The sequence below is a fragment of the Podarcis pityusensis genome, assembly GCF_964106645.2.
Source record: "Podarcis pityusensis genome assembly, chromosome: 18".
Taxonomy (NCBI): Eukaryota; Metazoa; Chordata; class Lepidosauria; order Squamata; family Lacertidae; genus Podarcis; species Podarcis pityusensis.
The window spans coordinates 7,567,752-7,588,569 of record NC_138043.1 but is presented as its reverse complement, the minus strand read 5'-3'; the positions used below and the strand labels follow the sequence as shown (position 1 = coordinate 7,588,569).

Here is a 20,818-nt window from a genome sequence, read left to right as displayed (position 1 = left end):
CCATCCCTGACTGTCCCACCTCTTCTTAAAAACCTCCAATGAATCATAGAATGGGAGACTTGGAAAGGGACCCCAAGGTCCTCTAGTCCAACCCTCTGCAATGCAGGGAGCAAAGTTCAGGCCAAACTTGGGAGCAAAGTTCAGGCCAAACTTCCAATTCCCAAAAACACCTTTTGACTTTTCTCCATCATGTTTTTCTCCAGCTCTGCACCTGCTGCCTGAGCCATTCAAGACTTCGGAAAGTTAGTGTGATGAAACTTATTCCACTTGGAATAATCAAAATTATAGTCATCTCCTCTTCTAAATGCTCAGGAGATATTTCTGGAGGTTACATCAGCCTCAGAAAGTAGCATGACAATATTAATTGCACTGTGTCTGGGAAAGAAAAAGTTGGTGCAGAGAATATTTCCTGTGTTGGAGACAGACTGAGTCAAGATGCAGAGCTGGCGAAAGAGGGGTGTGCCTGCCTTGTGCTTCCTAGCTCTGAAGATATAGATGAAAACCACCCAGATTGGGGAAAGCCCAGGCAGTTTGATCTTGCAAGAGTCTTTGGGTTCTTCTCCTTTGTCTTCTTGGCGGGTCAGAGGAGGAGGAAGCAGAGCCAGAATGAGATCCCTGCTCCTTCTGTTGCTGCTTCTGCTGCTCATGATGCCCTTTGGAGTCTGCGGGAACCACAAGGTGAAATGCCCCTTGAATCTGGTCAGGGATCAAACGGATGCTCGCAATTACTTCTGGCCTGGACACTTTCTCATCACTGGGATCATATCTCCAAAACGTTCATATGAAGAAACTCCATACGTCTTTTCTCAGACACCCTTGGCTAGGGATGAGGGATATGTAAAATCATATGTGGGTGGGTTTCATGGTCCTCCAGTCCTTGTAATGGTTCCTATTTATCAAGGAAAGAGCGCCTTTCTCAGGGCTGGGGAGCCAAGGCTGTTGCAGGTCTACCCTGCCCTGACCATTGGTCTTGCTGGCTGGGCTGATGGGAGCTGGGGGGTCCACTAAAAGATTCCACCCAAACCTCTCCCATTTCCTTGTTCCCTGGGTCTTCCTTAGTGAAACACTCTCCTACCTTTGATTCTGTGTTGCTTTTAGTAGAATGCAAGGATGCCAATGAATCTGGTCAGGAGTCAAAAGGATGCACTGAATTTTCCCACCTGCAGGATGCCATGAAACTCAGGCAATTTCCAAGGCTCAAGGGTTTTATTCAATATGATTCCATTTGGACAATTCAGAAATTGTCGTTAGGGAATGCTACAGTTTTACAAATGGAATTTAAGATCCTCTGGGTGACGTTTGGTGGCTGAAGAGCAGAAAAGATGTACTTTAATTGAAATGATGAATAAAATAATATGAATCAGGAGACTTCCTTGTTCGTGGAGTCAGGTCTCTAAAATGTGAAAATTATTCCTTTTTTCACATACACAACTGGCCTCATTTCTAAGTAGTGAGATGTTTGATATTTCTTCACGTGGAATCCATAGGTACCTGTTTCCTATCCCAGAGGGAGGCATGAAACAAGCAATTTCCTTTTTTTTTTTTTATTAAATAAATTTTTATTAATTTTCCAAACACAAAATAAAAAAAAAACAAACAATACACAAGACACAGACATACAAACATATAAACATGTATAATTTCATAACCATTTTTTCATAAACCTTACTTTCCGGACTTCCCCATACCTCCCCTTTTCTGCATCCTTGTTTTATATTTGTTCAGCAACTCCTCAGTCAAAATTATTCAATTCAATTTCTTTTAAGTTCTTCTAATATTATTAATTACAGCTGCAATTCTCTGTTTCCCAACCCCTTGACATTTTAACATTCCTGAATTTTACAACAAGTTCTAAGATAAACTTTGAATTTCTTCCAGTCTTCTTCCACTGTCTCTTTCCCCTGGTCACGGATTCTGCCAGTCAACTCCGCCAGTCCCATGTAGTCGATCACCTTCGTTTGCCATTCTTCCAGTGTGGGTAGTTGTTGTGTCTTCCAATACTTTGCTAGAAGAATCCTTGCTGCTGTGGTCGCATACATAAAAAACGTCCTGTCCTTCCTTCTCACCAATTGGCCGACGATGCCCAGGAGAAAAGCCTCAGGTTTTTTAGGGAAGGTCCATTTAAGAACCTTCTTAATTTCATTATAGATCATTTCCCAAAAAGCTTTTATCCTCGGGCAGGTCCACCAAAGGTGATAAAAAGTACCTTCAGTCTCATTACATTTCCAACATTTGTTATTGGGCAGATGATAAATTTTTGCAAGCTTGACTGGGGTCATGTACCACCTATACATCATTTTCATAATGTTTTCTCTTAAGGCATTACATGCCGTAAATTTAATACCGGTGGTCCACAGCTGTTCCCAGTCAGCAAACATAATGTTATGACCAATATCTTGTGCCCATTTTATCATAGCTGATTTCACCGTTTCATCCTGTGTGTTCCATTTCAACAGCAGGTTATACATTCTCGACAGATTCTTAGTATTGGGTTCTAACAGTTCTGTTTCTAATTTTGACCTCTCCATCTGGAAACCTATTTTCCTGTCCTGTTTAAATGTCTCGTTTATCTGAAGGTAGTGCAACCAATCTCGCACTTTGGACTTTAATTTCTCATAACTCTGTAATTTAACTTTTTCCCCATCTTGTTCTAAAATTTCACAATATTTTGGCCATTTAGACTCCATATTAAGTTTTTTCACCTCTTTAGCTTCCATTGGTGACAACCACCTGGGAGTTTTACTTTCCAATAAATCTTTATACCGCATCCAAACATTATATAATGCTTTCCTAACAATATGGTTTTTGAAACCTTTATGCAGTTTTACCTTATCATACCATATATATGCATGCCAGCCAAATCTATTGTCAAACCCTTCTAGATCCAAAATGTCTGTATTCTCAAGAAGTAGCCAATGTTTCAACCAGCAGAAAGCCGCTGATTCATAGTAAAGTCTTAAGTCCGGCAGGGCAAACCCCCCTCTATCTTTTGCATCAGTTAGAATCTTAAATTTTATTCTGGGCTTTTTGCCCTGCCAGACAAATTTAGATATATCTTTCTGCCACTTCTTGAAACAGTCCATCTTGTCCAAAATCTGCAATGTCTGGAATAAAAACAACATTCTAGGCAATACATTCATCTTGATAACAGCAATTCGACCTAACAAAGAGAGTTTCAACCTTGACCATATTTCTAGATCTTTCTTTACCTCTGTCCAACATTTGTCATAATTGTCCTTAAATAAATTCACATTCTTAGATGTTAAGTTTACCCCCAGGTACTTTACTTTTTTCGTTATCACTAAACCTGTTTCATTCTGAAACTGCTCTTTTTCAGCCAATGTTAAATTTTTCTCCAACACTTTCGTTTTCTGTTTGTTCAGTTTAAATCCTGCTACTTGACCAAATATCTCAATTAGTTCTAATACTCTTTTAGTACTAGTATCTGGCTGTTGCAAGGTCAGTACTAGGTCATCTGCAAATGCCCTTAGCTTGTAATGTCTAGCTCCGACTTGTACTCCTTTAACCAACTGGTCTCCTCTAATCATGTTTAACAAAACCTCCAGAACTAATATAAAAAGTAAAGGGGATATTGGGCACCCCTGTCGTGTACCTTTTTCTATAGATATTTCTTCCGTAACCACATTGTTTACAATTAACTTTGCTTTTTGTTTAGAATATATTGCACCTATACCGTTTTCAAACCCTTGACCTACCCCCATCCCTTGGAGATTCTTCTTCATAAAGCTCCAACCAATATTATCAAAGGCTTTCTCCGCGTCCACAAAAATTAAAACAGCTTTCCTATTGATGTCCACTTCTAACAGTTCCAAAATGTCTATAATGTTCCTCACATTATCCGACATATGTCTCCCTGGAAGAAAGCCCGTTTGGTCCTTATGAATCTCCCCTACCAACACTCTCTTCAGTCTTTTTGCCATAATGTCTGCAAAAATTTTATAATCCACATTGAGTAATGATATAGGGCGGTAGTTTTTAACCTGGTTCTTTTCAGTCTCAGTTTTCGGTATAAGTGAAATAAAGGCTTCTTTCCACGACTCCGGTGCCTTTTTCCCCTCCAAAATTTCATTACATACTTCCTTCAGTGGTTGTACTAACCATTCCTTCAACGCTTTATAATATCTGGCGGTCAAACCATCTGGTCCTGGAGATTTTCCCAATTGCATCTTCTGAATGGCACCCTCTATTTCTTGTCCTGTTATTTTCTCATTCAAAATCCTTCTGCTTTGCTCTGAAATTTTTGGTAATCCATGTTTCTTAACAAATTCTTCTATTTCCTGTTCGTTAACTGGCCCTTGTGCATATAATTTCCTGAAGTAACTTTGAAAACAATTACTTATCTCGTTTGGTTTGTGGATAATCTTTCCATCCACTTCTAAACTTGTCACAGTGTTCAGTTTTTGCCTCTTTTTCAATTGCCATGACAAAAATTTGCCACATTTATCTGCTGATTCAAATGTCTTTTGTCTCATTTGCTTTATTTTCCATTCTATCTCTTGATTCATCAATTCCATATATTGCACCTGATAGTGCTTTATTTCTCTCAGAATCTCATGGGACTTTGGTTTAGACCTCAATTTCTTTTCACCTTCTTTTATTTTTTCCAGAATTTTTTCTTTCCTTTCATTTTGCTTTTTCCTCTTTATGGAGTTCTGTTGTATTAGGAAACCTCGCATCACGGCCTTACTTGCGTCCCAGATTATTCTTTTTTCCACTTCTGTTCTCAAATTTATCTCAAAGTAATCTTTCAGTGTTTTTTGGGCCTTCTTATAAATCTCTTCATCTCTAAATAGGGTGTCATTCATTCTCCATCTAAAGGATCCAGTTGATGTTAGTTTCATCTCCATCTTTACAGCATTATGGTCGGAGCAAGTCTTTGAGCAGATTTCTACCTTTTTGATCCTTGGCGCCATACTGCTAGTTACCCAAATTTGGTCAATTCTTGTCCATGTCATTTTTGCTTCAGAGAAAAAAGTTCCCTCTCTCTCAAGAGGGTTCCTTGTTCTCCAAATGTCAATCAAGTCCATAGTTTCAGTCATTTCAAAAAAAGTCTTTGGTAGTCTCCCTTCCTTGGAAATTACTTGTCTCTGTGCTTTGTCCATATTTGTGGAAACTACACCATTCATGTCTCCCATCATTACTACTCTATAGTCTAGATAGTCCATTAAAGTCTCATGCAACTTCTTAAAGAATTCCGCCTTCCCGTCATTTGGTGCATAAATTCCGACTATCAAAATTTTTTCTCCTTGAACTTGTATTTCAATTGCCAGGTATCTTCCTTGTTCATCTTTAAATATCATCTTTGGAGCCAATTTTTCTTTTGCATAAATCACCACACCTCTTTTCTTAACTTTGTCTGATGAAATAAATTCCTGTCCAAGTCTCTTGTTTACCAATAATTTCCTATGTGTCCTGGTCACATGGGTCTCTTGTAGACATATTAGGTCTAATTGTTCTCTTTTCAAAATATGAAAAACTTGGCGTCTTTTTCGGGGAAGGTTCAAACCATTACAATTCCAGCTAAGAAGTTGCAGAGACATTTTGTTATTAAGTACCTGTTCCTCCGACTGCTCCTAGCTTTTGTTCTTCTTCAGATGGTGGTATGAGTCCAAATGACAAGTTTGCAATGTCTGTCACTCCTTTTTCTTGTATTGTTGTTTCTACTGTTCCTTTCTGCAAGTCCTCCTGATATCTCTCCAAAAACTGTTCTTTATCTTGAACTGTTCTTATTTTGACCTTCCTTCCTTTGAAGTTAAAAGACAATCCTTGTGGAAACTCCCACCTGAAAGGTATGATATTTTTCTTCAGCAGGTAGACCAAATCTTTGTAGAAGGCTCTCACCTCCAAAATATATTTAGGGATATCTTTGAAAATTTGTACTTGACTATTTTCAATCTCCAATGCCTTTTGGTAATGCAAGTTCAATATTTTATCTCTTTCTCCTTTGGATCTCAATGTGATCAAACAATCCCTTGGCTTCTTACCTTGCCTCCTGCCCAGCCGGAAAGCTGTTGTTATTTCAAGTTCTTCTTCCTGCAGCTCCTCTTGCCAAAATTCCGTAAAGTTCTGTGTAAGGAAGTCCACAAGGCTGTCTCCCTCACTCTCGGGAACCAATCTCAATTTCAAATTTCTCTCTTTTCTCTGTAATTCCAGCAAAGATAGGGCTGCATCATGTTCATTCACTTTTTTTGTAATCGGCACAAGCTCCTCCCTTGTCTCCTCTGCAGTATTTTTTGCACTTTCAGCAATCTTTCGTGTTTCAGAGCTTTCTTGAATTAATTTATTAATAGATTCTGTATTAGATGTTACACTTGCAGTATTCAAGTCCAATCTTGCTGTCAGTTCTGTCAATTTTTTTGAATTTTCCGTAGACAGCTTTGTCAGTGCTTCTAAAGATTGGTTTATTTTGAGCAGTGCCTGTGTCATTGAATCCATAGATGCTGTTGCCACTTTTTCCTGTGCAGCTGGTGGTATGCCGGGTATTGAGCCCCTTTTCTTTTGTGTCTGTTTTGCTTTGGATCTAGTTGTTATCTCTTCTGCTGGACCACTCATATCCTCAAGGTCGTTCTCACAGGAAAGACTTGCAAGTGGAAAATCCCACTGTTTCTTTTTCACTGTAACAGTTTCTCTTTATACCCTCTAGAGGGAGCATTTAATTGTATCCAAGTGAAAAGAGAAAGAACAAGGAAACATAGAGCAATCAACAAAAAATCCAAGAGTCCACAGTAAAAGTTTCTGTCGCACTTTTTCAGTATAGTCACCAGTTCAACAAAGTAATTCCATTAAAGTCCCGTAACTTTGTCTCAGACAAAACCCCAACTTTGTATCCAGTCTAAACTGACAGTTCACTTTCCCGGTGCCTTACTCAGGCAGTCCGTCCTGGGGATTTGGCAGTGGAAGATGTTTTTTTCCTCAGTTAATTTCAAGCAGATTAACAGTGTCCAGTTATCTTCCCCCCTTCTCCTGCTTACTGGGGGGAAGTTTAAGTCAAATGTCAGGTTTGACAGCTCAAAGATAATTTTCTTTCAAATGCAGCTTTACTCTTTCGTTGCTTTAATTGCCATGCAGATCGGGGAGGCAGACTTCCTTAATTTATGCCTTTCCCGTTTTCAGCCAAATTTCAGGATTTAAATTTAAATGTCCCGTTCAGTCCCTCCATCTTACTCACGGGGTTTACAGTCGAATTTCTGGTTCAGGAAGGAATCGGCGCTCTCCGTTCATGGCGACGCGGCTTCACTCCACGGGCTGGGTTGCGACTCTCAGCACCGCGCTCACCCCCGATGCCGCTCCGTAGCCTTTAAAAAGGCTCTTTCACAGTACCGGGGGGCGCAAAAGGTGCCCACCGAGTCTCCTTGTTCACAGGCTTCAGCGCCTGTGATTTTAGGGGTCCCCCGCTCGCCGTAGCGGGTCAGACCCAAACTCGCGGAGCAGTCCTCCTCCGGAGCTCGAAGCGAGGACCGCCATTAAACGCTGGCGCCGACCGGAAGTGAAACAAGCAATTTCCAAGCTGCCAAAATTATTTTATGTTTATCCTATTTGGATCATTTGTGAACAACCTTAGCACAGTTCTCTTGACACAAGACCACAGGAGACCTACAGCCCACCATGGGCTACATTAAAGGTTTCCTCCTCCAATCTCAGCACTTTTTCCTTTCTGTCACTGTCTTTTTAAAAATAATTAGAAGCGCTTTAAGAAACTCCTGAAAATGGGTGGATTTTTATGGGTAAAAGCAGGAACGATATGCTTCAAATAAAATGATTATATAAAATAATACAGACCAGGGGGTGTCCTCATTGGTGGAGTCACTGATCCAAACATGGGCAAAATTATAGATTTTACCACACACTCAAATCTGAAAGCCACCAGGCCTCATTTGTAACTAAAAGGGGACTGAGGTATTTGGTGCTTCTCCTCCTTCAATCAAATGGTCTCTCACCTACCTATAGTCTAGCCCCTTGGAAGAAGCCAAAGACCACTGCAGCAAAAGCAGCCCTTGCAGCAACTTCCCAGTATATCACACATTTTGAGGGGCGCCTTCATTTCTTACTCATAAAACCATAGTAGAATAGAATCATAGAGTTGTAGAGATGGAAGGAACCCGAAGGAATCTCACCTGAAGCATCCATGACACATGGTCACCTTCGGAGGGAGTCTCTTCCACTGTTGAACCGCTCTGTGTGCTGTTTGCATCAAAGCTCCTGTCATGGAGCAGAGATTTCCAAATTTTTGTTTTATGCTAGACAGGAAAAGGTTTGATATTAATGCAAAAGGATAAATAAATACTAATCTGTGTGGATTATATAATGTTTCCTCCGTCCCATTCATATGAATATCAGTTTCACTCTTTTTAAAGGATTCATTTATTGCAGGAAGCTATCTAGGATCTACTGGTACATGTTGTCTTTCCTGTTCACCATCCAAGAGATCAACCAGGATCTCAGTCTCTTACCCAATATCACCCTGGGCTACAACCTCTATGAGAACCTTTTCGATGCAAGGATGACTTCGGATGCCATGCTAGAGCTGCTTGCAGGCAGTGGATGCAATATTCCCAGTTATCACTGTGGAGAACAGAATCACCTGCTGGCTGTTCTTGAAAGAGGCAACACTGTCATCTCAAGAGTGATTTCAGCCTTGTCAGGCATCTACAAAATCCCACAGGTAAGCAGTGGGAGAGCATGGAGGGAAAGAGAATTTCAACTGCGTAGAATTCTACTTTCTCTTTGGATAGGTCAAGCAGGGATATTTTTCAAAATGGGAAAATCCTGAGCTATGGATTCAACATCCTTTTTTTAAAACTGAGCCTTCACCAACTTGACACCTCCAGATGTTTCCGACTAAAACTCCCATCAGCCTCAGCCAGCAGAGATTTAGATAGATATCAGACATTTCATATGTTTAAATACCCGTTATGATGAAAGTAAAATAAATTGCTGATCTTGTGCTTCCCTTGCTAGATCAGTTATGGCTTCACTGCCCAGGTTCTCGAAGGTAAAACCCTGTTCCCTTTTGTCTACCGGATGAGTCCCAAAGAGGAAAGTCAGTACCAGGGGATTGTTGAATTGCTCCTGCATTTTGGATGGACGTGGATTGGTCTCTGCACTCCAGACAATGACAGTGGAGAAAGATTTGTGAGCGCTGTGAAACCTCTGATGCTCAGCAAAGGGATCTGCATTGCTTTATCAAAACGAGTACCAGAAAATGATCTAAATCAATTTATCAGGCCTGGGGAACCTTTTTTCCTATGGAGACAAGTTGGGGTATTTGTTTCCTATATAACCAATGCACTGAGTATCATAATAATCATGGTAATACACGATATCTATGAGAAGGAAATAGGGGCGAAAGTCTGGATCACAACAGCTTTGCTAGAAATCAGAATTGGCATTTACATCCCTCCAAATTACTTCCAGCACCTCCATGGTTCTCTGTCCTTTGCAATTCAGACTGGAATAAGGAGCAGCAAAAGTGACAAATTGCAGACCAATCTTGGGGATTATTTCAATCAAGCATTTCAGTGTTCATATTCAAAGCATCTGTTGTCCGTGAAAGGCAGGATAAGATGCAGAGAGGAGGAGAAACTGCAGCCAATGCCCCAAGAGGAGCGTGAGAGAGCCCTGTTTCTAGAAAGCTATGGCACTTACATCAATGTTCAAGCTGTGACTCAGGCCTTGCATGCTTCGCTTTCATCTAGATCCCAGAGGAGGCTGATGGTGGAGGAAGGAGAGCAATGGGGACACGCAAGGCTACAGCCGTGGCAGGTATTTCCTTCCCCTTTTTGCAACCTGCAGTCCACACAGATGCTGATCTTGACTGGGGATAGACCTGTAAAATAACATAGTTACTATTAGTACTAGTAATAGTAGCATACAGCCCAACATTTCTCTGATGAAAATAGAGACGTCCCATTCCATAACGATAATCACTGGGCAACAATTTTTTACTTTTTGAATGTTGTCTAGATTTCTACAACTGCTTTAGGGTATTTTTGCACTGCTGAATCAGGAAATGGCATCCGTTTATCTCCATCAGGTCAGGTTTTTGTGCTATGTTGATTTGAAAAAAATCAGATCTTGTGACAAAATCGATTACATTTTTGTGGCATTATCGGCTCATTTTTGTCAACACATATCATCCAAAATATGTTTTTAAGAGAAAAAAATGTTTTTCCAACAACATATATTGATTACCTGATAGAAACATCGATTACTGTAAACTGAATGGTGGGCATTGATAAAGGTAAGTACACGTAAATTGCATGTTGCTTCACCATTTTTCAAACTTCAGGGCTTGAACTTCTTGGAACTCCTGGAATGCTCAGCAGCAGGGAGGTCTCTCTTCAGAGTCCAACAGTAGTCAGCCATCATGACTGGGTCCCAGCGACCCTGATACCTGGTCTCCATCTCTTTCATGTCCTGATGGAATCTCTCCCCCTGCTCGTCACTCATTGAACCCAGGTTCTCAGGAAACCGGTCCATATGTGAAAATAGGTAGTGCATCTTGACGCTCATGTTGCAGCCCAGGTTTCTGAAAGCAGTCAGCATGTTGTTGACAAGTTCTGCGTAGTTTCTGGCCTTATTGTTGCCAAGAAAGTCATTCATTACCAGAACAAATGCCTTCCACGCTTCCAGTTCCACTTCGTTCATTGAGTTTCCAAACTCTGGATCTCTGATGAGCTGACGGATCAGAGATGCCAGCTTTCAACTTCTCCATGGTCAATCCTGGAAAAGCCTGGCACAAGTAAGTGAATCAGTCACCATCCTTGTCCAGAGCCTTGGTGATCTGCTTGATTAAGCTGAGCTTGATGTGCAGCGGTGGGAAGAGTATTCTGTCTCTGTCCACCAGAGGGTCGTTGAAGACGTTCCTTTCTTTGCAAGGCACCAATTCCTCCCGCACAGGCCAGTCCTTCTTCGTGTAATGCTGAGCACGGTCCCTACTATCCCACATGCACAGAAAACATCGGTACTGGTTGCCGTTGTTTAGCAGAACACATTTCAGTGATCGCTTGCTGCTGTCAATGAACAGTCTCCAATCTTTGGGTTCGTACTGTGGCACTCCAAGCTTGAGCAGAAGCTGCGCAATATCTGCACAGTACACCAAGTCCTTCTCTTCCGAGAAAAAACGGAGGTACTCTTGATGCCTGTTGCGGAAGAAGCTGATGCAAGCACTGTCAGAGAGGTTTTTTTCCTTCAGTCTGGATGCCAACAGTTCGGCAGAGTCCTTTGACAAGCTGAGGTCACGAACTAGATCATTCAACTCCTTTTGGGAAAATGGATGTGGAGCATCATCTTCAAGAACTTCTTCTTCATGTCCTTCAACACTGGAGGCATCTTCGTCACTAATGTCAGGAAGTTCTCCGAAGATAGGCACTGGAATTTCATCACAATGAGCTACAGGACGATGTGCTGATTGAAGATCAGGATACTTGAGGCTGCTCCGGTTCTTTCTGTTGATCCCAGTCACATCAACAGCGCAGAAGTAGCAGTCAGTGACATGGTTTGTCGGCTCCCTCCAAACCATGGGAATTCCAAAGTTCAGACTTCTCTTGCCATTGGTCCACCCACGTAGAGTCTCGGTGCATGCCTTGCACACCATGTGTGGCGCCCAAGCTTTATCCTGGTCACCAAGTTTAATACCAAAATAACTTTATGCTTTGCCGCACCAATTTATGGAAGATTTCAAGGTTTTATGACTTCAAACTGATCCCTTTTCGACATAATCACCCAGAACTATTGGACCTGAATACTTCTTGCATTAAAATAATCATTTCCAATCAAAACAATTATTTGACATGGCATTTTACCCCCACCAACTTCTTCTAAAATGCTCCACACAAGCGTACATGTGAACAAAAACGTAAAAAAATGACATGTGGCCATAGCTCAAAAACTTGACCTGATTGAACAAAACCAATGTGATTTTTGGATTCAGTGCATCAGATTCGTTCTAAATCAACTGAAAAAACGCAGACAACAAATTTGTTGTTGACCAGTGTTTACTGTTGATATCCAGAGCTTTTTAAAGGCGGAACTCATTGAAACTCAGTTTTGGCACCTCTCAGGTGGGTGCCATAGAAAAATAGCACTGTTTATACCCCACACGTCTTTTTGGGTTGCCTCAGCACTCTGGGCAGCTCCCAACATAAAGAAATTCATACTAAAATATTAAACATAATAAAAATTCCCGATATAGGATTGGACGCCTTGTGGGTTGGATAGCTCCACATCTGCCAACATTTCTCCAACGAAAATAGGGACATTCTAAGCAAAGTTGGGAAATTCTGAGATCAACAACAGCAGCAAGAATACTTATTGCAAAGTACTGGAAGACACAAGACCTACCGACTTTGGAAGAATGGCAGATGAAGGTGATGGACTACATGGAATTGGCGGAAATGACTGGCAGAATCCGAGACCAGGGAGAAGAGTCGGTGGAAGAAGACTGGAAGAAATTTAAAGACTATCTACAGAAATATTGCAAAATTAATGAATGCTAGAATGATGTTAGAATGAAGTAAAGTGGTTTAAGCAGCAATGCTATAAAGGTGTATGTAAAAATGGGCTGTTAACAGGTGAAAATTCAAAGTTATAGCATATTAAGTTAAAGGATTAAAAGAAAATAAAGAGGGAAAGAAATTGCTGAATTAACTAATTGAATTGGAATACAAAAAAGGGAGGTATGAGGAGGTCAGGGAAGCAAGGAAATGAATGTAAGGCATGGAAAGATTGATGTATTTTTTAAGTGTTTTTTATTCTTTTTTTCTGTATTTTGTATTTTTCTTGTATTTTTACTTTTGTCTTTTGTTTTTGTTTTTTTGTTTTTTCTCTTTTTCTTTACTTATGTAATTCTTCTTTTTGAAATCTTAATAAATATCATTTTTTTTAAAAAAGGAAATTCCGAGATCAAATGGAAAACTGTCTCTAATTCAGGGACATCCCTGGAAAATTGGAGCACTTGCAGGGTCTGTAGTAATAAAAATGGCTGAATAGGAATTCCAGTCTACATGAGATACACGCAGCCCCAAATCATAAGAGGTTGAAGTGAGTAGGACTGAGTTATCCATCTTGGCTTCCCGTTTTCTTAATGCTGGTGTTTTCCCCTGCCATTCCAGCTTCACCCTTTCTTAAGAGAAATCCGGTGTCTGAATACTTCCAGAGGCAGGCTGTGCTTGGATGAGAACTGGGAGCTGCCAGCGGACTTTGATATTATGAACTGGGTGATGTCTCCCAATAAGTCTCATGTTGTTGTGAAAATTGGGAATATAAGGAGAGAGACGTCTGCTGGCATAAAGTTCACCATTAACCCAGAAGCCATTGAGTGGCCCAAGAAATTCAATAAGGTAGGGTAAATCACAAAGGGAGAAGGCTAGGAGATGATTACTATGTTTTTCCTTAAACAACCGCTGAAAAATGACCATATCAGGATATCAGGTTGACCAATGGTGTCTTGACCGTCAATAACAGCTGCAACTACCACTCTTTCTTTTCACAGCAGCTGAGATAGGAGGGGAATTTGGGGTGCTCAAAGAAAGGATAGAGCACAGAGGTCCTCAGAGAAGACACCAGAATCTTTGACAGAAAGGACTACATAGATAAGAAGAAAAGGGAAAGCCCCTAGTAAAAGTGAACTATTGGGTTTTCATACATGCAGAAGGATGGAAAGTAATTTATTTTAGAAATGATAATTACTGATTTATTGTGGATATTTTAAATTTATAGAGTAAGCTCACTTGTAGATGTTGCAAATGTTAAACTATTGTATGTGCAGAAATTGAGAAGTGCACGGCTGTTGGTGAAGGATGAGAAGTTAAAAAAAACAAACCCCTATTGTAATATAAGGTTAATGTTAAGGAATGGCATATGAACTAGAAATAACTAGGACATTCATCAGCGACAAGAGGAAACCTTGCATGCCTCAAGAACAGAGTGAGGGAAACCAATATTTGGAAAAGTCATAGTAAATTTATCTTAATTAGTGGTTGAGAGATTATCAGAATCCTGAACTTTGGGGAAATCACATTTCAGACTCCATTGCCATTTTCTTTGAAGATTTATTAAGCAGGGAAGCAGGTAAACGGAGAAGAGGAAACAGAGTTCTGTGGCGCAAACCTCAGTTGTCCTGAATGAATTATGAAGAACAAGATATTCTGGTCACCCCAATGGTCAGTGGGGGGTTGAAAGGACCCTGATGAGGGGTCAAAGGCTGCAGACCAGAGATCCATTTGAATTCACTCTATGAGTGAGTTACATACAAACAAATACTCCTAACTGTTCCTCTTTCTTGCACCTTCTTGTCTTTCTGGTTAGGCCGTACCTCGTTCCAGGTGTACAGAAAGATGTCAGCCTGGATATGCCAAGGTGGTTCTAGAAGGACAGCCCATTTGCTGCTATGCTTGTGCTCGGTGTGCGGAAGGGACCTTCTCCGCCCAGGAAGGTGGGTGACGCCAAGGGGGAAGGTATTTCTGGAGAGAGTAAACACACGGCAGAAATCCAGTCTCAAACACTTTTTGTGAGATTTCTGCAGACACTGGGGAATGTGGCTCCTTCCTCAACTTCTTTACAATCACCTTCATTACATCCTGGAAGAGTGTTGAAAGGAATGACCATAAGGAAGAAATCTCTAGGATTTCTTCAAAATTTAATCGAGTTCAGATCATTAGGGATGTAAGTGATGTTGCAGCCACTCTTTTTCTTTTCCCCAGATGCAGAACATTGCACCAAATGCTCAGAAGATCACCATTCAAACAAGGACAGAGATCAATGTGTCCCCAAGATTACCACCTTCCTGACTTATGGAGAATATTTAGGAATGTTTTTAGCTTCCGTTGCCCTCTTCTTATCTATAACAGCAGGCACTGTGTTGGGAATCTTCATTAAATACAAGGAAACTCCCATAGTCAAAGCCAACAACCGGGACCTCTCCTACATCCTCCTCGTCTCCCTCCTGCTTTCCTTTTTGTCCTCCCTCCTCTTCATCGGGCGCCCAAGGAAAGAGACCTGCCTTCTCCAACAAACGGCCTTCAGCATCATCTTCTCAGTTGCTGTTTCTTCTGTCTTGGCAAAGACCATCACGGTGGTGCTGGCCTTCCTGGCCACAAAGCCCGGGAACAGGGTGAGGAGATGGCTGGGCAAGAGTCTGGCCAACTCCATGGTCATCTCCTGTTCTGGGGGGCAAGTTCTCATCTGCACCATCTGGCTGGGCTCTTCTCCCCCATTCCCAGAGTCCGACATGCGCTCCCAGGTGGAAGAGATCATCCTGCAATGCAACGAAGGGTCTGTGGCCATGTTCTACGTTGCCCTCGGCTACCTGGGCTTCTTGGCTGCCATCTGCTTCACGGTGGCTTTCCTAGCCAGGAAGCTGCCCGGCTCCTTCAACGAAGCCAAGCTGATCACCTTCAGCATGCTGGTCTTCTGCAGTGTTTGGGTGTCTTTTGTGCCCACCTACCTGAGCACCAAGGGCAAGTACATGGTGGCCGTGCAGATCTTCTCTATGTTGGCCTCCAGTGCTGGGCTTCTGGGCTGCATCTTCCTTCCCAAGTGCTACGTTATTGTGCTGAGGCCTGATCTGAACACAAAGGAGCACCTGACAACAAGGAATTAAGGGGACATCTGATTCTTAAAACATTCCATGTTCCTGATGTCCAGAAGTGCCTAAAGGAAACACACTTGCTCATCCATGTTGCTCCTTCTCCACCTCTGAAAGAGATTATGTTCATTCTTAGCCCTGGTTTTATGTAGTCCTGTTCACATGAACCGTAAGATGGGAGGAAATGTTTTGCTACCTTGCTTTGCCAAGGATTACAATGAGTCCTGGTCTACTGCCCTTAGTTTGTAAACTATTATCTTTTAATAATTTTAAAAAGATTTAAAAGGTTTTTGAGTCTGTTTGCTTTGTCATGACTACCTATTAACCATATCAATTCTAATATTCCACAATACTGTTTGGTTATGCCAGTTCTATGTATTCACTTTTCTATGCTCCATTTCCCACATTTATGCGCTATCATTCATAAGCTCACTTCACATCATTTCATTCTCCTAAGCTTTGTAAATCAATATACTGAGAAATTCATTTAAGACATCTTCTGCAGTCTGTTGGTTTAATTTCTGTATTGTGTAAGCTCTGCTCCCTGATCCAACGAGTAGCAACTGATCTTAGCCAAGCCTTTACTGGGATCCAATGAATTTTATTGCACTGGCCAGGGTTAGGGGCAGGCGAGGCAGGCGGGAAGAGAGGGGAGAGGAAACTCCGGCGCTCACGAGAGTGGCAGGCCGCCTACGCCAATCTGGGCGAGTCATTGTGAAAGGAGGTGGGGCGAGTAGAGCTGGGGAAGGCAATCGGTCGCGAAAGGCAGCAGTGGAAAGCGGGGAGAGGTGGGGCGGGGTTTAGTGGAGAGTGGTCACGCCCACTAGGCAGGGCAAGGCAAAGCTGGGAGGAGCCTCTGGCTTGACTTATTTCATTATTATTACGAATATTAATTATAATGAAATACTAATTTGGGGGGATGTATATTATATTGTATTGTATTGTATTGTATTGTATTGTATTGTATTGTATTGTATTGTATTGTATTACATTACATTATATTACATTGGGACGCGGGTGGCGCTGTGGGTTAAACCACAGAGCTTAGGGCTTGCTGATCAGAAGGTCGGCGGTTTGAATCCCCAAGACGGGGTGAGCTCCCGTTGCTCGGTCCCTGCTCCTGCCAACCTAGCAGTTCAAAAGCAAGTCAAAGTGCAAGTAGATACATAGGTACTGCTCCAGTGGGAAGGTAAACGGCGTTTCCGTGCGCTGCTCTGGTTTGCCAGAAGCGGCTTAGTCCTGCTGGCCACATGACCCAGAAGCTGTACGCCGGCTCCCTCGGCCAATAAAGCGAGATGAGCGCCGCAACCCCAGAGTCGGCCACGACTGGACCTAATCGTCAGGGGTCCCTTTACCTTTAGCTATCATATTATATTACATTACATATTACTGTATTTTCCCATGTAGAACATGCCCCCGTGTATAAGACACCCCCTATTTTGGGGGACTCAATATTAAGAAAATGGGGGATCCCATTTTCCCCGTCTTACACACGGAAAAGTACGATGTATGTATGTTATTATATTATATTATATTATATTATATTATATTATATTATATTATATTATATTATTATACAGCGTGACTCATAATGAAGTATACAGTTTCAACACACTATAAAAAAGAATATAATATATCTCATGTTACCTGTGACAGAATTGTAGGGGAATGTTTAAAGTAGTTTTGAAACAGTCACAGATGTTCTATGTATGCACCATTTGTCACACAATACACATCGCAATTGCAAATGCCGTTGCACAACAAACTCCATTTTGCTCAATTCAAGAACACAAAACGTCTTCTCCACTGCAGACGCAGCCATTTCACGTGACACGCGCACTATCACCTCCATCACTTTATGAGTACATCTACCTCACGGTTCGCAGCTGTTTTCCGTGTCGGCGCCTGTCTTACAGGATCTGGAAACTGTATATTTCATTATGAATCACCCTGTATTATATTATTTCGGTGTCCAATCACAGCATTACTATAGGATTTTTCATTTCAATCAATCAAATCTTTATTACGGTAGTAGACCAGCATCAGTAGGGTGGGGTACAGTCATTTCCAATCTGTAAAACGTAAAGCTAAAAAGTATTAAAACACAAAGTATATATAAAAGTCTAAAAGAAGCTAAAAGAAGGGTTTCGGAGCATTAAACGGATGTGGAAGAGCATAAAAGGTTAGTATATAAAAGACTATGGCTCTCAATTTCCAGGGCACTCTGATATGAGTGTTCATTACGTCTAGTTTAACAACAACAACAACAATTTATTTATACCCCACCATCTGGCTTGGTTTCCCCAGCCACTCAGGGGGGCTCCCAATAGAATATTAAAAACACGATAAATACATCAAACATTAAAAATTTCCCTGAACAGGGCTACCTTCAGATGTCTTCTAAAAGTCAGGTAGTTGTTTACTTCCTTGACATCTGCTGGGAGGGCGTTCCACAGGGCGGGCGCCACCACCAAGAAGGCCCTCTGCCTGGTTCCCGGTTTGTGGCACAGGTCATCATCCGATGAATTGGGAGCGTCATTTATTTCTGTGTTTATAATTAAAGAAAATATGCATTTTAAGAGTATTGCACCTTGATTGTAATATTAAGAATGCACTTAAAATTACTATGCACAACAATGAATAAGTGATTGCAATGCACACATAGTTAAGCAGCATAAATATTTGTTAACGAAGTGATTATTGTTACTTTTATTGCGACTAATACCAGTGGCTTACAAGACTGAGCTCTGTTCTGCCTTGGTCAGATGCCACCTGGAATACTGTGTCCAGTTCCTGGCACCACAATTTAAGAAGGATGTTGACCCATGGGAAGAAACCCCTCACCCCCCAGAGAGATGCCGGCTCAGATAGCCCCCTGAGCTTAGACTACGAAGCCTCTGAGGGCGTGCAGAGTGCAATTCCCCCCTGGGGCCCCTCTCTCTCCTGGGCTCACCTGCGGCCCTGCCCCTGCCAGCCTCTCCGGCCTCTGAGGGCGTGCAGAGTGCAAATCTCCCCCAGGGCCCCTCTCCCTCCTGGGGGCCCTGCCCCTGCCAGCCTCTCCGGCCTCTGAGGGCGTGCAGAGTGCAAATCTCCCCCGGGGCCCCTCTCCCTCCTGGGGGCCCTGCCCCTGCCAGCCTCTCCGGCCTCTGAGGGCGTGCAGAGTGCAAATCCCCCCCAGGGGCCCCTCTCTCTCCTGGGCTCACCTGGGGGCCCTGCCCCTGCCAGCCTCTCCGGCCTCTGAGGGCGTGCAGAGTGCAAATCTCCCCTGGGGCCCTTCTCCCTCCTGGGGGCCCTGCCCCTGCCAGCCTCTCCGGCCTCTGAGAGCGTGCAGAGTGCAAATCTCCCCTGGGGCCCCTCTCCCTCCTGGGGGCCCTGCCCCTGCCAGCCTCTCCGGCCTCTGAGGGCGGGCAGAGTGCAGCTGGATGGGCTGCAGGCGCTGGTGTCCCTGGAGGACGAGGAGGGTCACTTGGCCGGGCCTTTCTATGCCCTTGGAGGGGAAGGGGCCACCTTCAAAAGGCCCTGCGACTCCCGCCAGCCTCCGCCAGCACGGTCCACACTGGGGGGGGGGGGCAGACTTCCCAGCATGCACTGCCAGCTCCGTCAGGCCAATGGTCGATTCCCAGCCTCAGTAAATTTGAAATTTGCTGGTTTTTCCAGTGTATAACCAAATAAATCAATCTCAAGGTGTCTTTTGTTCGGTTTCACTTATTAGCTTTATGGATAAATTAACCTCTATTAGGTTTCATTTCCCTCACATCCTTCTTCCCAGCATGCTTTGCTGCCCCTTCTTCTCACAAACAAGGATCCTGTTTCCTATAATTGAAATTTACCCTTTTTCCATTGTATAACTAATTAATAAATCCCAAGGTGTCTTTTGTTAGGTTTCACTTATTAGCTTTATTGATAAATTATCCTTTATTAGGTTTCATTTCATTTCCCTCAGGTCCTTCTTCCCAGCATGCTTTGCTGCCCCTTCTTCTCACAAACAAGGATCCTGTTTCCTATCATTTTATTTTTCTCTAGACGTATTTGGATAATTCCATTTAAACTTGATGGAGGGGCAGAGCGATGGAGAAAGAGAGAAGGCTTTTCCTCACAGCCTTTCCCTCACCCTTCCCAGGCTGCACTGCACAACCTTCCTCCTGGCCTGCTAATAAACTAATAATAATCAATTATTATACTAATAAACCCACATAACCCAGGAAGTCGCGAAGAGACCTCGTCCTTTTCCTCATTCCCTTGGAGGCACCTAGAATGGCTTCCATGTTTTCCCAACGTCCCACGGCTCCTGCGCCCTGAACAGCTGTTGCTAAAATGGCGCTGGCCACCCGCCAGTTGTTTTACTTGCAATTTAGAGCTCCAAAAATGCTTTAAATGCATGTTGTGGCTGTGATTTTTATAGTGCTTTTAATATTCTGTTGGGAGCCGCCCAGAGTGGCCAGGGAAACCACTATTATTATTATTATTATTATCTCATCACCTTGATTGCAATGAAACCTAAAGCAGACCCATTGAAATGCAATTATTAACTTGGTTTCGGGTTTGCACCAACCATTCTTCTTTTCGCAGTTGAGACGTTATTTCTGACCATTCACTTTGTTCCGATTGGTACCTGATTGATAAACTCATTCTTTAACGTCATCTGAATCTCTTGCTATTGGTTTATATATACACTGGTACCTCAGGTTAAGAACTTAATTCGTTCCGGAGGTCCGTTCTTAACCTGAAACTGCTCTTAACCTGAAGCACCACTTTAGCTAATGGGGTCTCCTGCTGCCGCCGCGCCGCTGGAGCACGATTTCTGTCCTCATCCTGAAGCAAAGTTCTTAACCCGAGGTACTATTTCTGGGTTAGCGGAGTCTGTAACCTGAAGCGTCTGTAATCCGAGGTACCACTGTATGCATATAAATTCAGAACATTATTGTAAAGGTACAAGAAAGGAGATTCCAAACCAACATCAGGAAAAACTTTCTGATAACAATGACTCCCAAATACAACATAGAAGATGCAGAGAGAAGCCCCGAACAATGGGGGCTCCTCCTTTTTCAAAGTTTCTCCAGGTTACCCCCAACACCTTGTTGGAAGCATCACACATATGTCGTGAACATGTCATAGAACAGGTGTGGTATTGGGGTGAAAACTGATGCCGTGTCAATCCAAAATGGAAGACAAAGGGAGATACCTGCCATCTCTGACCCTCCAGACCAGGTC

General features: G+C 42.5%; 1 protein-coding gene and 1 long non-coding RNA gene across 4 annotated transcripts; one reads left to right on the top strand and one right to left on the bottom strand.

The window, feature by feature from the left end:
- Nucleotides 1-495: 495 nt before the first annotated feature.
- On the top strand, nt 496-16,098 carry LOC308467278 (vomeronasal type-2 receptor 26-like; the record flags this gene model as incomplete). Of its 3 annotated transcripts, XM_080988829.1 has the most annotated exons (6): nt 496-837; nt 8,396-8,683; nt 8,980-9,783; nt 13,134-13,361; nt 14,329-14,455; nt 14,724-16,098. In XM_080988829.1, 6 exons carry the CDS (start codon nt 496-498, stop codon nt 15,620-15,622), a joined length of 2,688 nt encoding a protein of 895 aa, XP_080844955.1. In that variant the 3' UTR covers nt 15,623-16,098. The 3 variants fall into 3 exon arrangements, with proteins under 3 accessions (XP_080844955.1, XP_080844956.1, XP_080844957.1); XM_080988830.1 differs by lacking the exon at nt 13,134-13,361; XM_080988831.1 differs by lacking the exon at nt 496-837 and having other exon boundaries at nt 8,348-8,683.
- Nucleotides 9,112-20,073, bottom strand: LOC308467547. Its single transcript, XR_013981201.1, has 5 exons — nt 19,826-20,073; nt 17,995-18,152; nt 17,480-17,679; nt 9,667-9,847; nt 9,112-9,199 (listed from the first exon to the last, which is right to left on the bottom strand). It is a non-coding gene; the product is annotated as an uncharacterized lncRNA (long non-coding RNA).
- Nucleotides 20,074-20,818: the final 745 nt, after the last annotated feature.